General features: G+C 42.7%; 1 protein-coding gene across 1 annotated transcript in view; it reads right to left on the reverse strand.

Annotated features, from left to right (window-relative positions):
- Positions 1-19,912, reverse strand: part of LOC126199504 (uncharacterized) — a 108,015-nt gene that overhangs the window by 9,852 nt on the left and 78,251 nt on the right. Inside the window, exons 6-7 of the mRNA XM_049936427.1 lie at positions 7,565-7,762; positions 450-615 (exon numbers count right to left, since the gene is read on the reverse strand). Of these exons, the coding sequence (XP_049792384.1) occupies positions 450-615; positions 7,565-7,762 (364 nt within the window). The remainder of the gene's footprint in view (positions 1-449; positions 616-7,564; positions 7,763-19,912) is intronic.

The following is a 19,912-nucleotide window of genomic DNA, read 5'->3' on the forward strand; positions in this document are numbered from 1 at the left end:
GCAGCAATAGCCGACATAGTGTAACTGAGGCGGAATAAGGGAAACCAGCCCGCATTCTCCGAGGCAGAAAGGGGGTGGGGGGTTGTTTGGGGGAAGAGGCCAAACAGTGTGGTCATCGGTCTCATCGGATTAGGGAAGGATGGGGAAGGAAGTCGGCCGTGCCCTTTCAAAGGAACCATCCCGGCATTTGCCTGGAGCGATTTTGGGAAATCACGGAAAACATAAATCAGGATGGCTGGACGCGGGACTGAAGCGTCGCCCTCGCGAGGCAGATGGAAAATCGCCTTAAAATCCGTCCACAGGCTGGCCTGCACAACAGACCTCGACACTAATCCGCCGAACGGATTTTTCGTAGTTAACATTGGTAAAAAAATCAAAACATATTTTGGAATAACAAGTCTGACCATTCCCTTGTGAGTACATATTGTAAGAGAGAGATGTCGCCTTACCTTTGACCAGTTGCTTCAGATCGTCAATAGTGACGGTGGCACCCGGTGCCAGCACGACGAAGGCGGCTGGGTGCTCCTGGTCTTCGTCATGCGGTAGGCCCAACACCACCGCCTCAGACACCTGCGGGTGTTCCAGCAACCACGCCTCCAACTCTGACGGCGAAACCTGCGGGCCAGTCACTCCACTATATATCGCTGAGAAGCACGTACACTATCTGATCAAAAGTATCAGGACACCCCTGTGTAGCGCAGAATTGATCACTAGTTGTCAGGGAGGTGGTGTCGTCAGTGTAAAACGAGGCGGGGTGCATTGTGGTGTCAGTAGAGAAACAGTAACAACAGAAGATGATGGTCAGGAGAACTCAGTCGAATCGAACGCGGACTAGTCATTGGATGCCACCTGAGTAACAGATCCATCAGAGACTTTCAACCCTTGTGAAGCTTCCCAAGTAGACAACTGGTGATGTGACTGAAGTGGAAACGGCAAGGAACAACCATTGCTAAACCAGGACTAGACACACCTCGTTTTCTGAAGGGCAAGGTCCGTCTAGCACTGCGGAGCACGGTTGTAAAAAGTCGCATGCACCCTTTGATACAGCATCATCTGTCGGTTGTGGACGATAACTTTCATGTAATGAACTGGACTTTCCAGAGAGCTAAACTGAATCCAATAGAACACCGCTGGGATGAGTCAGAACGTTGACATCGCTCGAGATCCCAACGTTCAACAATACTGCCTGCTCTGGTTTCGGATGTTGAGGAAGACCGGCCTGCCATTCCTCCACTGTCACTCATACCAGTCTTTAAAAGTGTCCCTGTCAAAGGTAAAGCTGTCATAAAGGTGAAGGGTGGACACATCCCATATTAGCGTCCACTGTTAGGTCTGCACAGACTCCTGATCAAAAATGGACTCTAAATACATCACTGCACTGAGGCACACAAATCGTATCGGATGCCGTCAGATCAGAATGTTTTTACTATCCAAATAACATATAAAGTGGCGCTAAATATTCAGATATCTTTGTGCAATGCAGGGGCGAACGACATGCTGCTTCGAATACATTAATGTAAGCAGAAACGTTGGTCACCTAAAGAGGGGTACAGTTTATGGGAGAGGACTAAAGCGTTTTTGAAGAATTTGTGGCTGGTTGCTTTCTTCACCAACAAGTTGCGAAAAAGTTTAAAGATAAGACATTAGACGCAATTCTGTGTGAAGATCAGGGCGACGGTAGCTCTACTGAAATAAAAGTACCGGATGTTATGAATGAAGATGTTGTGCATCAGTATCAGCATAATAAAATAGGACCCTGAAGTGGAATTGCTTTGAGCCGTACGTTGTGTGAGTGATGACTCAGAATATTGATCTTGTTGTGATGTATTTAGTTGAGCACCATACTGGGAAGTTAAAGATAGGTTACCTATATTTATGCGCTTTTCTTTTTATCGAATTCAACGCCTGCATCGTCTAAATAAGAATCTATTCTGCAAATCCTGCTTTTTAAACCAAGTTGCTGTAATTATATCACTGAACTAGCAGAGGGCAGAACATCGACGATTAACGTGGGCGTTCCATTCCTCCAGGAACGTCCTACCACAAGAACTCGTTACCAACCTTGAGGCCAGAATGGGAGCGCGTTGCAGAGCGTGCAAGGCAGTCCGTGGTGATCACACGCCGTGTCCCGCAGTTCGTAATGTCCAGGGGACCATCGTAGTGTAGTTATTGTCTTAAAACATAGCTGTCATTGCTCTTCGTCTCGTTGTGTATTTCTTTCAGTTGCCTTCTGCACTATACTGTAACAGTTGTTTCTATGTATGATCAAAGTTTCATCGTACTATGACACTTGGCAGTGGCACATCATGCGAAAGTCACTTTCACTTTTACGTTTTGTGCACCAGTGAACATAACAATCAATATCTTTTCATCATAGCAATTACAATATGAAAAGAATAATACACCTATATATCCATAAAATCGAATGGTCGTTTGCCTGTGTTTTAATTGTCGTTCAGAGATAAATGGAACGTTGGCGGACTGACTACAACACGTGTACTTTGATGCATGCTATTTACCTGGAAGTTCATGGTGTAGAGCTGACATTGGGAGGGTGGCGGTAATTTATGCACAGCCTTGCGCGACCTCTCAACAGACGTTAAAGTAGCTCACTTCAGCCATAATAGCCAAGTGTTCCTCATGCTGTACAGCATAGAAATTTCACCTCACTCCCCTGAGGTTCTGGAAAGTTCTCTATGGCCATGCTCATAAGTCACATTGGCCAACTCAGGTGGGTCATTTCACCAGTCTAATTATTTGGCAACAATGTTTGTTGTCATTTACTAACGCCCTACTTCGCGCTGTACTAGGCGCAGACATTCGCGAAGAAATTTCCTCTCCGAAAGCATTCCAGTCTTATCTTCAGCTACGTTTCACGTCTCCCCTATCTACAAACTTAGTTTCTCGCTGTCCACAGTTTTTCAGCGTTGTTCGACCAGCTTTTATTGAGCAAAACTCTGCGCGCGCCCGACAACACGCAGTGGTTGCACATCTGCACCGACCTTTAAGGGCGTTTGAGGAGCAGGGAGTAGCAATGGGAGGAAAGTATGCCATTTATTGCAGAGCTCCCTGGATAGTGAGTACCAGCTAATTAGTATTTTAATCGGGTGATGTCACCCGTGAATTAAGCTGTTGACACAGATCTTAACTAAGAACATCATATACCGATTATTGTAGAGATGCCGTGAACAATTTAGACTGTTACCTCAACTACGCTATTGAGAACAGCATCACGCACAACGCTGGGAAAGCTCCTCACATTAAAGTGAAGTATGTGTCACTCTTGTGAGCGACACGACAAGCAGTGGATGAAACGTCTAAATTCAATTTCAGGAGTCGCTCAACAAAATGGAGCGATCACATATGGCCGTTATTATTGTTTCACATCATATATGGCGTCGTCTGCGTCCGGAAACAGGTTACCTGCTCAATTAATTTTCAGATCCATTCTGTGTACCCGTAAATTACCTGTGATTCCCAGTATTTTCACAAGTTCGTTTTAGGATTAAGTTTCCTGAAAGAGAGAGCTGCTGAATAATAATAGGCACAGATGCAATAAACAGTGGAGAATCAAAAAACGGCGGTTTGGAACAAAAGAACTTGTTAAATAAGAAAGACTGAATTCTCATATCTCCATGAATGAGGTTTACCTTGGATGGGAATACACAGTTTTACAGAATCATGAATGCTGACTCCGCTACACTGGTGAGAGAGAAGTCATGACATGAGCAATGGGAAATACAATCTGTTCTTGAATATATTCTTACAGCGCTGTAAACACACTTTTCCATTACCATTGTTGTGTCTAGACCATACAGCCTAGACACAATGCTGTAGCCGATAGGGCACGCACTGCTAAAGCAGACGGGCGTGAAGTCTGGAACATGAGACTTATAAATGAATAAGAAGAAAAGTACGTAGATGCTTGTTACTTAACTTTTAATTAGTCCTTGGAATACATCTCTCTTGAATATTAGTAAGCTATTGGCACTGATACAAATGGCGCCTTGCTAGGTGGTCGCCATTTAACTTAGCAGAGGGCTATTCTACTGTCTATCTCTCGGCAAATGAGAGCAAGGCTTAGCACGTCCAATCGCTAGCTATGTTGTCCGTACAACTGGGGCGAGGTCTCCTCAGCCTCTCGAGACCTGCCATGTGGTGGCGCTAGGTTTGCGATCACACAGTGGCGACACGCGGGTCCGACATGTACTACAGGACCGCGGCCGATTTAAGTTACCACCTAGTAAGTGTGGTGTCTAGCGGTGACACCACAACCATAGCTCAGGAACAGTTACAGTGGAAACTGACGCCCGGAGGAGAGAGCTTTGATTATTGCAGAGCTGTAATCTCGAATTAAAGCAGCACTGCAAGCTGTATTGCAAAGCATGTCAAAAAAAAAGCGAAAATCACATACTATGCACAAAATATCAAAATTCCAAAACTAAAACAAATGCAGTTTTCAATGTTATTAGGGATGAAGCGAACAAATTGGGTAAAACAAATTATTTTCTTCTCCTGATAACAGCAGCAGTGACATGTATGACGTTAAATTCTCTACTAAATTCAAGTAATTTTTCGTAACAGTAGCTGAAATTAGGGGCGAAAAATGGACTGTCGAAAGCATATCCGTCAGACTTACGTAGACAGGCAAGTTTGCCAAGTAAAATGTCCATCCAAAATTTTACTTGGCAAAGATTAGTTGGTTTGAGATTGGGCATAGCCCGAAACCGGTCACCGGCTAAAAAACTCTGACTGCCTATTTTTGCATCACGCACTAAAATGAGTTACTGTCTCACAAAACACAGCACGAAGGAGTTATGCTTTCCCATTGTGTCGGTCTGTAGGTGGTATTGCTAGTATAGTTTCACTCAGTACTTCCTTACGGCACGCAGTTAAGGTCGAAAAAGTATTCATTCTACAAAAACACGCAGTAGGAATATTGTGCAAATTTGATAAGCGAACATTTTGCAGGACCCTCTTCATGGACATAGCGATCCTCATGTGTACATACGAACGTATAGTACATGATGGTATTTATAAACAATGACGAGAGAGAATTTAAGATGAACTGTACAATTCACAACCACAATAATAGAATTAAAATAAGTTTCGTAAAGACTATGTATTCCAAACTAGAGTTCAGAACGAAGTTTTATATTCTGGTGCAACAGTCATTACCAGGTTACCAACAGAAATCGGACAAGAAACTAAAAATTCCCGGATAATCAGAAGGAAAGTAGACGAATGCCTCATGAGCCACACCTTCTGCTGTTAATATTATAGGACTTAATGTACGTAAATTCTGCTTAATTATACCGTTCATAAAAAGGAATTTTGACGTTACCAGTGTAAAGACAGCTGACAGCGGTCTGTCTTAAGTTAGTTAAAAGCTTTTTTGAAGTGTTAGGTAAAAACAGTAGCTGAGAAGTAGAAGAGCAGGAGCTCTGACTTGTTTCAAAGAAGCAGTTTCGCTGTTAACATACATCGTACACAAACAAGTGTAAAACTATATAGAAGTAACTCGCATAATCATATAATCATCAATAAGGGTGGATTGGTACTATAGTCAGATTAAAATTATTTTATAGTTGCTACTTCAGGTGCTGGAGCTGGTTTCCTCGCAATCAGAGCGCTCAATGTCACGCCCTAACCGGTCGCCGTTGCCAAACTGCCATTTTAATTTCATATTTCATGACATATGATAACCACACACACACACACACACACACACACACACACACAAACAAACAAAACGATGCTAACGATATAGCCTATACGTGTTTCATATACACTACTGATCCTTCCACACTAGTCACGAGTCAGTGTCACATATACAGCTACTATATTCACAGAGATCGTCACATAACGTGGAACCGAATTTTTGAGGGTTATAATTCATCGTTTCTACTGGGTACCTGAGTTATAAATGTAACACGGTTACGCAGGGTAGTATTGTTGTGCATTGGTTAGCACCTAAACCTCTCGTGTAGCAGGTTGTAGGTTCGAATCTCATGAAATGCAAAAAAAAAAAAAAAAAATTATTTGTGAGTCTAATCAAGAGACTCATTTTAATTCAGATAATCCATTTAAACGTATTTTTATTTAATTTCGAATGATATGACGCGTCATTTTCAATATCGTGTTGAATTTTTTATTTGCTCTTGTTTTTCCTCCTATCATTCTTTTTTGCTTATAATCTGCCTACATCGTCTGTGATCTACAACCAAGTCCCAACCAGGATTACTCATCGGTTGGTTAATCAGCAGCTTGTGTAGCCTATGTAGGGATAGTTTCAGGTAACAAGTGAAAGATAGCGAGAAATTAAAGTTTGTTTTTTTACCACTGAAATTTTTGTCCTGGGTTTGCTTATAGAAGTTAGCTTTAATCGCTTTGTACAAAGTGATCATGATTTTAGTTCTGCCGTTGATTGCTGGTTGCCGTTTCCTCGGATATATTGCATATCATCAGGTAGTGGTTAGGTTGGGGGCATGAATTCAAATTCAGGGCTACAAAACGCGTTGTTTGCTGCTGTTCAGTCATTGGTCCTTTAAGTCAGCTGTCGACAGATCATCTCGTGTCTCCGTCATACCTCACGGTGGCCGCTTCCAACATTGTTCCGGGTTACACATTAACCGCATTTGTGAAGTGACCCGCCGTGTTTGTGTGTCGCCTATTACCGAGCGGCAGCCGATGTAGCAACATTATAGTGGCAAGTGACAGACGTCAACTATCAAGCAATTTTAATTGGACTATAGTCAAAATTTATTGTTAGTATCCTTCACATATGAGATAGCCAAAGCGCAGCATCTGTCTCTTACTGTATAACATAACTCGTCGCATATCCCTCAATGCTCTCTCCCTCATTATGGGATTAAAGGAACACGATGTGTAAATGAATGAATTAATTAATCAGTTGTGTGGTGACTCCCTCTTTGGGTCTTTGGCTCCAGGTCCAGCCGTCTATGGACCCCCTGGTCGGCGCATTACTGGGCCAAGAAGGGAAGGTGAATGCCCACCCAGGACTGCAGACATGAATTTAATAACACCCTTAGTGGTGGATGGAGGGTGTAACAAAGAGCTGGCTTTGATGTTCCTTACCGCCTTTTCAGGAAAGTTAAATCACGAGTGCAGTCATATGTTTTGTAGGCTATGTACTGTGTATTTTTTACCGGCACTATCCGTCGGTGAAGTGTGATTTTGAGAACTGTCATGAGTACTTACTTGAATATTCAGCTAGTTGCTCTTCCGCTTGCATGTAAGGAATGTGCGTGCGTGAGTATGAAGCCAGTATTGAGATGTGTTTAGTATCAGAGGCATGTGGTGTAGCTGTTTGTGTATGTACGAAAACGAAAAATAATATCACGTGCAAACATTTTACTGTTGCGAGACAGAATACGATGGAACAGAAGAAGAACTTCAAGTATCTCCAAAGCGCAGCGTCATCTTATCAAGAACAGCGTGCCCTAGTCGACGTATTCGGCTGTTTTATAGCAGAAACCCAATGACTCATGTGTACATACCAAAGACTGGGCATGTGTTCTATTTGAAAGGAACTAAAACTCACATGGGCGCCGCGGTATTTGATGAGTTCCTTTATTCTGTCGACGATGTAAAAGTTGCCATCAGCATCGTAGTGGCCCACGTCTCCAGTACGGATCCAGCCCTCCTCGTCTGCGAAGTCTCTGATGACAGGCCACCCTTTGAAGCACAGCTCACCATCGACTCCTGGTCCCAGACATTTCCCGGTCTCCAACTCCAACACCTGCAAACAGAGCAGTCACTTACAAACGTCATTGACGCACAGGGCTTGCCGTATACGTTGCGAAAGCGAGAAGCACTGTGTTGAAACTACGACACCTAAAAGAGTGATTTTTCTTGTGAAGTGGCAGGCTCCAATGCAACTCGTATATTAAATCAGAGTACGGTAAATACCCTTGAAATTTGCACAAATAAAAACTAAAAGCAGTGTGTTCTGCTGAACGAAAGATGGGTAATGAGGACAGAAGGAAGAAAGGAAGGCAGATTAGAGTTTAACATCCCTAAAACCTCCTACTGTGCACCTGATCCAACTCAAGTCCTTTTACATTTCTTTTCTAGTAAGAACTAAAGTAATAACTGAGTGTCCAGATGACTGTGTATATGTTACGGCCAAAGCCGGAAATCTGCCAATAAATTGGCCGGCCAATGTGTGATCTTTTCCTTTTTTCGGGATTCGCTCGACCAGTTCGCGACGTGGCTCCGACCTATCGATCAAACTCCGAAGAAAGAAGCAAAGCAGATTTGAGTGAACAATTTAAAAGTGTATAAGTCAGGAAATAGTCAGCATCGCTGTAAATTGACCGGCTAATGTCCGATCTTTTCTTCAGTTCGGGATCTGGCCGGCCAGTTTGCGAAGTGGCGTAGACAGATCGGTCAGAACCAGAAGATAAAAAAAGGTTGAATGAATACGTATAATTTCAAGCTGTTTGCAATCTATTAATTTTATCAGTTTCACTTATAAAAAATATAAACATTATACAACCTATTCGCTTTAAGAAAGTTTTTTTAATACTACCGGTATTCACTTACTACAACGAGTAAAGACTTTATGACATTTCAAATTACACAACAGTTTTTTTTTATTTTCGGCATTTGCATTGATTTGAGGCACAATTAGTAGAGCAAGTGCATCGATTGTATCCTTGGCCACTTATCAGTGTAAAGACGATATGGTTCGTAATGATTTTTCTTCTTTGGCCACGGATTCCAGCGTGAGCTGTTTCTCGTGCAGAATAGGGAATGCGTTTCTGGAATACAGCCGCTTGAGAACACCGTGTTCTGTTTACGGCTTGTATAAAGTGCCTTCGGCGTTCATGACAACCGCAAGAACGCTTCTGAAATCTCAGCGACCTCTGACGTCTGGAATACGGATGCAAACATTGTCTCCAACTTTTGCAGGTGTAAATTTTGCATCTGAATTTTTAAGCATATTTGCATGTTGTGCTTGCAGAAAATGGTTCAAATGGGTCTAAGCACTGTGGGACTTAACATCTGAGGTCATCAGTCCCTTAGAACTACTTAAACCTAACTAACCTAAGGACATCACACACATCCATGCCCAAGGCAGGATTCGAACCTGTGACCGTAGCAGCAGTGCGGTTACGGACTGAAGCGCCTAGAACCGCTCGGCCACAGTGGTTGTGCTTGCAAATTGCCGAGAGCTCCTGCCGTCCTCTTACTGATTTCTTATTTATTGTAACACAGTTTGCAAATAATTCTCTCTTCATATCCTTCCTCTGCTTCACTACTTCTCCCACAAATTGCATTTGTCGCAGGATACACAACAATGAGCTGCACTACAATCTTCTTCACCAACTACACACAATACGTTCACCTCGTTGTTGCCAGGTAACTGATTCGACTTTCCGATGGTTCGACCTCCACGGCGGCAGTTTCATTATTGGTAGTAGTCTCTATATTTATAGCGTCCTCCATTTCTTGTTCGACTTTCTCAAGGCTTTCCTCTGTCACTATGTTATCAATAATTTCTTTGGGTAAATTTGATGCACTCAGCCCCAATTTTGCTTTAAAAATAAATATTGCCTCATATGGCGACTGCTAAATTCATTGATGAAAAGATCGGTATTTCATGAATTGGATGAATCAGACTCTCAGCCCAGTGTGCCGAGTTAATGTCTGCATCCATGTCATTATATTCTGTACGTCCTGGTTGGCCCATTCGATGGAACTTTGGCTTTGGTTGTGTCTCGGTTTTCCAAGTATCAGTTTTAATTCAGACCACATGTTACCTAGCTCATTTATAACTTGGTTCGAAAACTCTCAACCATTATCTGACTGCAGCATACTTGGAACACCTATAGTAGAATAAATGTCAGTAATCAACTTCTTCTGCTCTTTTGCTTTTCAGGGGTTGCAATAATATAAACTTGCTTAAGTGATGATGGTAACTGAGAACGAACTTTTACTCCTCATCGGGTCTACTTTGCATGTCTACACAGATCTACCTGGCATCTTGAATTCAATTCTTTAAATATTAGAGATTCGGGAACTAAACCTTTCTTTGGATTAGACAATTTAGTCGGACGAGGTTTGCTTGAGCGAAGATACAAGGTAATAACCTCTTTGGTGACATTTTTGAACTTAAACATCAGTTCTTTTTCCATCCTTGAGTGACCTCCACGTCCTATTTCCAAGCGATTATCGTGAAATATTTTGAAGAGTTCTTTATAGACATGGTACAAGATCAGTCAACTTCAATAACTTCATACTTTCTTAGTCAACTCTCTTTTATCTGCTTTACTTTGGCTTGTTCAACGCCGTCTATAAAAGAACAGTATCTATCTCTTGTAATTATTACGCTATTATTTGGTTTTTCTTGGGGCAGCGTATTCAAAGTGCCCAACCTGATTGTCGTTTCCGTATTTGCATGCATCCCATCTTCATCGTGAACATCGTTCCCATGTGAAATGGTCATGGGTCAGCCCATTGAAAAACGATACGGACAATTGATATCGAATGCCACTATATGTAATCAGCCTAGGTCCTACTACCAAATAATTAGTAGTAAACAATTACTGACATAGGGCACGTCCACTAATTACGTGAGCTCAAAATTGAAGAAATCTCACTATTCTCATTTAAATAGGGAGGTCAATTAAAATCTCTCGTTAACTTTTTAATTCAGAAAATCTCCATTATTATAAAAGATAAAATTTGTTTTATAACATTAATCCCGAGCAGAGACAATATTAAAGTACGCACCAGTCTTTATGTAGACTGTGATTTTAACTGAATGCATTATACGTGCTGTCGTGCTTCAAGAATTTCCGTGTAAATTCTAGAACCACTTTGCCTTCCTCCGTGTCGAACCCACGATATTTGAAATCGAAGTGTAGAAGTGTGAGAGACGAATCAGACCTACTGCGCATTGCATGTTTGTGTGTGCAGGTCTAAAAACTGTCACGAGCAAAATGTGGACGCGGCGGCCGAGCGGCGGCCGACAAGTACCTACTGTACGATCCATAGTGTTTCAGTGTATGTGTAAAGAAGAGCCTGTGCTATTCTTTGTTGGTTTAGTGACTGATGATTGTTAAGAACAAATGAAGAAATGAGATTAGACCTTAATGTAACTCATGTCTTGGACTTGCGGGAGGCAAGACATACATCCTGGAAATGGAAAAAAGAACACATTGACACCGGTGTGTCAGACCCACCATACTTGCTCCGGACACTGCGAGAGGGCTGTACAAGCAATGATCACACGCACGGCACAGCGGACACACCAGGAACCGCGGTGTTGGCCGTCGAATGGCGCTAGCTGCGCAGCATTTGTGCACCGCCGCCGTCAGTGTCAGCCAGTTTGCCGTGGCATACGGAGCTCCATCGCAGTCTTTAACACTGGTAGCATGCCGCGACAGCGTGGACGTGAACCGTATGTGCAGTTGACGGACTTTGAGCGAGGGCGTATAGTGGGCATGCGGGAGGCCGGGTGGACGTACCGCCGAATTACTCAACACGTGGGGCGTGAGGTCTCCACAGTACATCGATGTTGTCGCCAGTGGTCGGCGGAAGGTGCACGTGCCCGTCGACCTGGGACCGGACCGCAGCGACGCACGGATGCACGCCAAGACCGTAGGATCCTACGCAGTGACGTAGGGGACCGCACCGCCACTTCCCAGCAAATTAGGGACACTGTTGCTCCTGGGGTATCGGCGAGGACCATTCGCAACCGTCTCCATGAAGCTGGGCTACGGTCCCGCACACCGTTAGGCCGTCTTCCGCTCACGCCCCAACATCGTGTAGCCCGCCTCCAGTGGTGTCGCGACAGGTGTGAATGGAGGGACGAATGGAGACGTGTCGTCTTCAGCGATGAGAGTCGCTTCTGCCTTGGTGCCAATGATGGTCGTATGCGTGTTTGGCGCCGTGCAGGTGAGCGCCACAATCAGGACTGCATACGACCGAGGCAGACAGGGCCAACACCCGGCATCATGGTGTGGGGAGCGATCTCCTACACTGGCCGTACACCACTGGTGATCGTCGAGGGGACACTGAATAGTGCACGGTACATCCAAACCGTCATCGAACCCATCGTTCTACCATTCCTAGACCGGCAAGGGAACTTGCTGTTCCAACAGGACAATGCACGTCCGCATGTATCCCGTGCCACCCAACGTGCTCTAGAAGGTGTAAGTCAACTACGCTGGCCAGCAAGATCTCCGGATCTGTCCCCCATTGAGCATGTTTGGGACTGGACGAAGCGTCGTCTCACGCGGTCTGCACGTCCAGCACGAACGCTGGTCCAACTGAGGCGGCAGGTGGAAATGGCATGGCAAGCCGTTCCACAGGACTACATCCAGCATCTGTACGATCGTCTCCATGGGAGAATAGCAGCCTGCATTGCTGCGAAAGGTGGATATACACTGTACTAGTGCCGACATTGTGCATGCTCTGTTGCCTGTGTCTATGTGCCTGTGGTTCTGTCAGTGTGATCATGTGATGTATCTGACCCCAGGAATGTGTCAATAAAGTTTCCCCTTCCTGGGACAATGAATTCACGGTGTTCTTATTTCAATTTCCAGGAGTGTATTTTACATGTTTGCAGTAGAGACATGGTTTTTAAGCCAAGTCTGTTTCTAATGTGAGACGATACGTGTTACTTACGAGAAGTTTAATGTTTATGTGCGAAGTGTGAATTCTGTTCTTAAGAAGCTCAAATATATCAATAGTTATTGAAAAGTATTCTTCGAGTACAGAATTATTCCGCAAGTGGTGAGAGTCTTTAAGGTTCCTGTAACTAGCATCATTCTTCGGAGAAGAAGTTTATAGAGATTCCAGAAAGAAGATCGGCTGTGTACACCAAGTAAGTCGTCTCGTATAAAAGAAGTGGGAAGGTTGCAATCCAACTTCACACATTCTTATCGTAAAAAAAAGAAAACACACATTAGAGTGCGTATGCCCGCGATTCCCCGATCGTTCGAATCCTGCTTCGGGCATGGATGTGTGTGATGTCCTTAGGTTAGTTAGGTTTAAGTAGTTCTAAGTTCTAGGGGACTGATGACCTCAGAAGTTAAGTCCCATAGTGCTCAGAGCCATTTGAACCATTTTTTTGATTCCCCGATCTGGAAGACGTGCCGCAGAAGTGCCAGATTTCATTTGGGAAGTTCCCTCCCAGAGCGGCCGAATTCACGTATTCAGTTGAGAAAGAGTCATGATAATCTGCAACTCAACTCATAAATCTCTCAAATATATGTTATTGTGTTTAAAATGAATTTGTACCAAAACTTTTATAATGTCTGTGTTAAATAGCCAGCTGACAAGTCGAAACAAACGTCTCAGAGAGATGTTAATCTTTTATGAAAAGAAGCTAAGCTCAAGTTCCCTGACAGAATTATCTTAGTGATCATATAAGTTTCGAAATTGAGAAGGTACGTAACAATAAAGCTCGTAGGACGGTACAAACAATGTTCTCTTTCATATGAAGAGTAAGGTTTAGTAACAGTGTGTATCAGTAAAAGATCAGTTTTTTACCCATGTGTTAGAACACTTAGGCCTACTATTTTCAGGAACCTTTTTGTCGATCTTTCCAACGGTTATAACCATGAATGACAGGGCCTGTTCAGGGTTGGTGTGTTTAAAACAAGGTATTTTCACATTTAAAAGTGTTTAACACAGTTTCCCTAGAAGAACATGTTTTTATCAAAGTGTTTTTAGTCAGTTTTCGAAACAAATAAAAAGCGTTTCTGTTTACGTGTATGTTGTAATATTTTTTAGGAGAGTGTTTTATGGAGATAACAACAGAGCTAGCACACAAATGCCGATGGAGTGAGTGAGCAATTAGGGAAGATGGAATCGCCACTTAATTTGTATTTACTCATCTGAAGAAATTATTTTCAAAAAACCGCGATCGCAGAGAGCCATTTGGCAGCTGTCAAAACAATCATTTTAATTAAACTCGTTATAATGAACCTTAAAAAAATGTAGTTATTTTATCGTCCACTTTCACAGAAAAAAGTAATACATGGACAGACACTTTAGGTACGTATAGTAAATGACAAGGGTTGCAACTTTAAAGTGGCAACTATTTATTTACAGCTCGTTCAAAATAGATACGTGTTTCAAAGTTTTACTGACCTTCAAAGTAGTCACCAGCACCCGTTGCCAGCGATGTGGAAATCTTAGGATACTCATGGCAGTGACAGTTGTGTTGAAAGTTCGAGCGGGGCGGTCTATTACCCGACGAATTTGTAGCAGTTCTGAAGCGAATGCCGTGAAGTGTTTCCTTCAGTTTAGAAATCGAGTTGAACTAATGAGGGCTTAGTTCGGGGGAGTGCAGTAGGTGGTATAGCACCTGGTAGCCCCATCAGTTAAATCAGTAACAGCTTACACTGTGGGTGCTTGAGATTGTCCTGCAATATGATGGTCAGGTCCTGCAGAAAGTGTCATCACTTTTGTCTCTATGCTGTTCATTTTTGGAACACAACCTACGACCAGCTTGGAGACAGAAGTGATGACACTCTCTGCAGGACCCGACCATCATTTTGCAGGACAATGCTCAAGCGAGTACAGTGCAAGCTGTTATTTGTTTGACTGATGGAGCTGCTAAGTGCTGTACCACCTACTGCGCTCCTCTGACTTAAGCCATCGTGAGTTCAACTCGATATCTAAACTGAAGGAAACTTCATGGCATTCGCTTCAGAACTGTTACAAATTCGTCGGGCAACAGGTCGCGCCGATCGAACTGTCAACACAACTGGCACAGCTAAGAGTATCCTACGACTTCCACATCGCTGGCAACGGGTTATACACAGTGGTGGTGACTACTTTGAAGGTCAGTAAAACTTTGAAACAAGTATCAATTTTGTACGAGCTGTAAATAAATAGTTGCTACTACTTAAGTCCAACCCTCGAACTTCTACTTAAAATGACCCGAGTAGACCTCAAGTGAAAGGGGTGGGGGGGGGAGGGGGCGGCAGTACATCACATTTCACGAAACTTGAAACTTCACCACAAATGGGTGAAGTGGGAACAAAAACGAAAACCAACAAGAAAAGCAGCTCACGTTAATTCCCTTACAACATCTGAAAGATGCACCAATGCCACAAACAAAAATACTAAAAACCGTAACAGTACTCATAATTCATCCAGTTTGTTTTGATCAAGGTGCAGGGCCAGGACCTTCTGCTAAAAGTAGCAGCTACTACTAGCACAGCACAGTTAACACTAAAAGTGAGAGAAGTGTTGCCTACCACACATTGTTGTCTCGTCAAAGGATTCAGTGCGATTTAGCCAGGGATTTCGTGACGTATGTGCAATCACATCGCGTTTTGGCCAGGAATGTGCGGCCAATTCGAGAAATGACTAGCCAAAGTCGGATATACGCCGCTTCTTTCATGCAATCGGGCATTGGCCATTCCTCTCGGCCAGAGTGTGAAATGGCCAGCCAATTCGTGATCTAGCCAGGCTTCGGGCTTTGGTCGTTACATATATAGCAACGAAATTCTATTCAGGATACAGCTGTAAAATAAACTAAGAACATGTCTCACTAATAAAGAAATGCAGGTTTGTAAAGTAAAATAATGAAAAACAATTTTTACTAATAGACAAGTTTTTAATTATATGTGAAAGCCAAGAGCCGCACAAAATCTATAACTATAAAGATGCAAAATATCTCTAATCTCTTTGGCGCAATTCATAAACAGTGAGTGGATCTGAACCTGAGCTTCTAAGGAACATACACAACATAAATACAAAGAAACAATAGACATGCTGCAACAGTTTTAAGAAATATCTTATTTTGCCAATTCCTAAAATACTGTTGCAGCCATTGCTGACAAACTGAGTAAATAGCAACGTGATCGCGAATATGTGACTTACTCAAAGCAAAACGCCTACACACTGGCAACAAAGATGAAAATAATACCAATTGTTACTGCAGAGTTATCCTATTTACTATCATTCACAGATTATTCATATGACGTGTTGTGAGGTGTCAGTTTACCTGTTGAGCATACCGCTAAGATGCTATAAGTCCGATCCGCGATGACCTTCGAGGAAGTAAAGCTCACCGTAGGATCAAACAAAGTTCAAGGAAATGATGTCGAAAAAAGGATACGTCTTATAAAATGAAAATTGCTAGGGTTGGCCCAATTAGGTATGTGTACCATGCCTCACACTGATATACGAATGAAGGGGCTCATCAAATTACAAGAGGAATATAGTGGTGTACCGACTTCTGGCGTATTTTTCCCTGTGAATATACTTGAAGAAACGATTTAATATTTTTCTTTAATATGTGAAAAACATTGACATTTAATCATGTGAAGTGCATCGAGTGAAAACGTCAAAGACAATAAGCGCGATTTATTATGTATGTAGGCAGTGATTAAGAAAAGACAATATATACTCTGTTAAGTTTCATTTGTCTGATGAAAGAGAAGACATTGACCTTTTCGAGTACTACCGCTGACCTAGCAAGACGCACTCTTCCTACATTCCATATTAAGATGTCAGTAATAAATGTAATAATTGTTAATTTATTTAAATCGTTTTCAGAACACAAAACTTTATTTGTTACTACTAAAACCATCTTTTATTTGTAGAAGAATTGTATCCTTTCCTGCAGTTATTAAAAGATTACGGTCGGTACAACTATTTTTTGTAATTACGGCTCTAGTATTCCAGATGTTATTGAGATAACTTATTCAGATTACGTATGAAATTATTAAAGTATCTCAGTCATTATTTTCATTTTATGATGCAAATGTTGCTGTACTGTGCCACAAATGTCGAGTACATTGTTTTTCACATAGGCGCCATTACAGAGGGAGCTATAGCTAAAAATGCTTCATGCAATTAAAATTAACAAACCATTGTGCTACTAATAAATAGACATTCATACGAATGCTCAAGTTTCAACCCCTGAGACCAAAAGAGATCGTGTTCGTATGTTGTTTTTTGATTTGGTGTGCAATAACGTATCTGCACGATAACTTAACTTCAATAAAACAGAATAATTACAATCAATTATTTAGCACACCGAAATGCTGGGTGTAATAAGTCTGTGTTATCATTATTAGAGTTTAAAAGATTGTAAGAATGTCTGTGATAGAAATAAATAATCATTATCTGTTTAAAAGACAATTTCATGAAACACATTACCATTACACTACCCACAGATCATTCATCCACATTTAACATACACAATATATATATATATATATATATATATATATATATATATATATATATATATATATATATATATATATATATATATGTGTGTGTGTGTGTGTGTGTGTGTGTGTGTGTGTGTGTATACATATAATGTATCCAGAATGAGATTTTCACTCTGCAGCCAGTACCTCGTCTCCTACCTTCCAAAGAAGCTCTCCTGCGGTCCGGCACACAGTTTTAATCCGCCAGGAAATTTCATATCAGCGCACACTCCGCTGCAGAGTGAAAATCTCATTCTGGAAACATCCCCGAGGCTGAGGCTAAGCCATGTCTCCGCAATATCCTTTCTTTCAGGAGTGCTAGTTCTGCAAGGTTCGCAGGAGAGCTTCTGAAAGTTTGGAAGGTAGGACGCGAGGTACTGGCAGAAGTAAAGCTGCGAGAACGGGGCGTGATTCGTGCTTGGGTAGCTCAGATCGTAGAGCACATGCACGCGAAAGGCAAAGGTCCCGAGTTCGAGTCTCCGTCCGACACACAGTTTTAATCTGCCGGGCATGGCTGTGTGTGATGTCCTTAGGTTAGTTAGGTTTAAGAAGTTCTAAGTTCTAGGGGACTGATGACCTCGGCAGTTAAGTCCCATAGTGCTCAGAGCCATTTGAACCATTTTTTTTTTTAATCTGCCAGAAAGTTTCATCCATAATATTACAGGTAAGTGAACACATAAAAGCATAATATGAAACTATATTATGGATTTGACCAATGACTGTGAAAACGGTTAGTGATTTGAAGAAAGGTCTCTAGAAAAGCAGAAATAAACACCAATACTTTCACCAAAATGGTGAGTCCAGCTCCGTCTCTGTATTTTGCTCTTAACTGGATGTTCTCCTGAACGTCCCTGCGACAAGTCTGTTCTCACCTTACTCTCCAGAATTTGGTTGTTTCTGCCAGTTTTTTAGGCTCGCAAGCGAACTGCAGCAGATTTTGCTAGTTATCACCAATAATAATTTTATAAACAAATTAAACAATTTCCTACGCTCACATGTTTTGTCATGGTTTACTAATACTGGTATGAATGGAGCCAGAACCTCGCTCTCACTACTCCCAGGCAAATCAAAGGCCTTGCACACGCAGGGAAACGCGTCTTCTATCAAAGTAATTACTGTAGGCCAATCACAGACCCTCCCTCCCCCCCTTAGTCAGAAGATTTAAACGAACATTTATGTGTTGCAAGACAGCGTCCAATGTCTGACGTCACGTTCTGAAGATTCGTGTTTTCACCTAGGCAGAAGACCTTGTGGGATGCAGTCTGCCCTCTCCTACACTTCTACTGTGTGAATAGCTGACACTGCTATTTCCCTGTACTACCTGTATACCTGTGTGGAGATGGCTTTCAGCACCATACAAGTTTATGACAGTCCAGTCCTTCAGAGTTAACTTCACTCTCATGAGCCAGCTAAAGAAAGTCTCCAAGACTGCAGAAAATAACTGATCTCACTCACTGTAATAAAAGGCGAGGAGAAGAAGTAATCAGCAGTGCAGTCATTGAGTCATTGGCAGCGAATGCTGTCTGCATTGTTAAGGAATTGACTTGGTATATATATAGGGTGTTTCAAAAATGACCGGTATATTTGAAACGGCAATACAAACTAAACGAGCAGCGATAGAAATACACCGTTTGTTGCAATATGCTTGGGACAACGGTACATTTTCAGGCAGACAAACTTTCGAAATTACAGTAGTTACAATTTTCAACAACAGATGGCGCTGCGGTCTGGGAAACTCTATAGTACGATATTTTCCACATATCCACTATGCGTAGCAATAATATGGCGTAGTCTCTGAATGAAATTACCCGAAACCTTTGACAACGTGTCTGGCGGAATGGCTTCACATGCAGATGAGATGTACTGCTTCAGCTGTTCAATTGTTTCTGGATTCTGGCGGTACACCTGGTCTTTCAAGTGTCCCCACAGAAAGAAGTCACGGGGTTCATGTCTGGCGAATAGGGAGGCCAATCCACGCCGCCTCCTGTATGTTTCGGATAGCCCAAAGCAATCACACGATCATCGAAATATTCATTCAGGAAATTAAAGACGTCGGCCGTGCGATGTGGCCGGGCACCATCTTGCATAAACCACGAGGTGTTCGCAGTGTCGTCTAAGGCAGTTTGTACCGCCACAAATTCACGAAGAATGTCCAGATAGCGTGATGCAGTAATCGTTTCGGATCTGAAAAATGGGCCAATGATTCCTTTGGAAGACATGGCGGCCCAGACCAGTACTTTTTGAGGATGCAGGGACGATGGGACTGCAACATGGGGCTTTTCGGTTCCCCATATGCGCCAGTTCTGTTTATTGACGAAGCCGTCCAGGTAAAAATAAGCTTCGTCAGTAAACCAAATGCTGCCCACATGCATATCGCCGTCATCAATCCTGTGCACTATATCGTTAGCGAATGTCTCTCGTGCAGCAATGGTAGCGGCGCTGAGGGGTTGCCGCGTTTGAAGTTTGTATGGATAGAGGTGTAAACTCTGGCGCATGAGACGATACGTGGACGTTGGCGTCATTTGGACCGCAGCTGCAACACGGCGAACGGAAACCCGAGGCTGCTGTTGGATCACCTGCTGCACCTGCTGCACCAGCTGCGCGTTGCCCTCTGTGGTTGCCGTACGCGGTCGCCCTACCTTTCCAGCACGTTCATCCGTCACGTTCCCAGTCCGTTGAAATTTTTCAAAAAAATGGTT

Source organism: Schistocerca nitens, chromosome 8, assembly GCF_023898315.1.
Source record: "Schistocerca nitens isolate TAMUIC-IGC-003100 chromosome 8, iqSchNite1.1, whole genome shotgun sequence".
NCBI lineage: Eukaryota > Metazoa > Arthropoda > Insecta > Orthoptera > Acrididae > Schistocerca > Schistocerca nitens.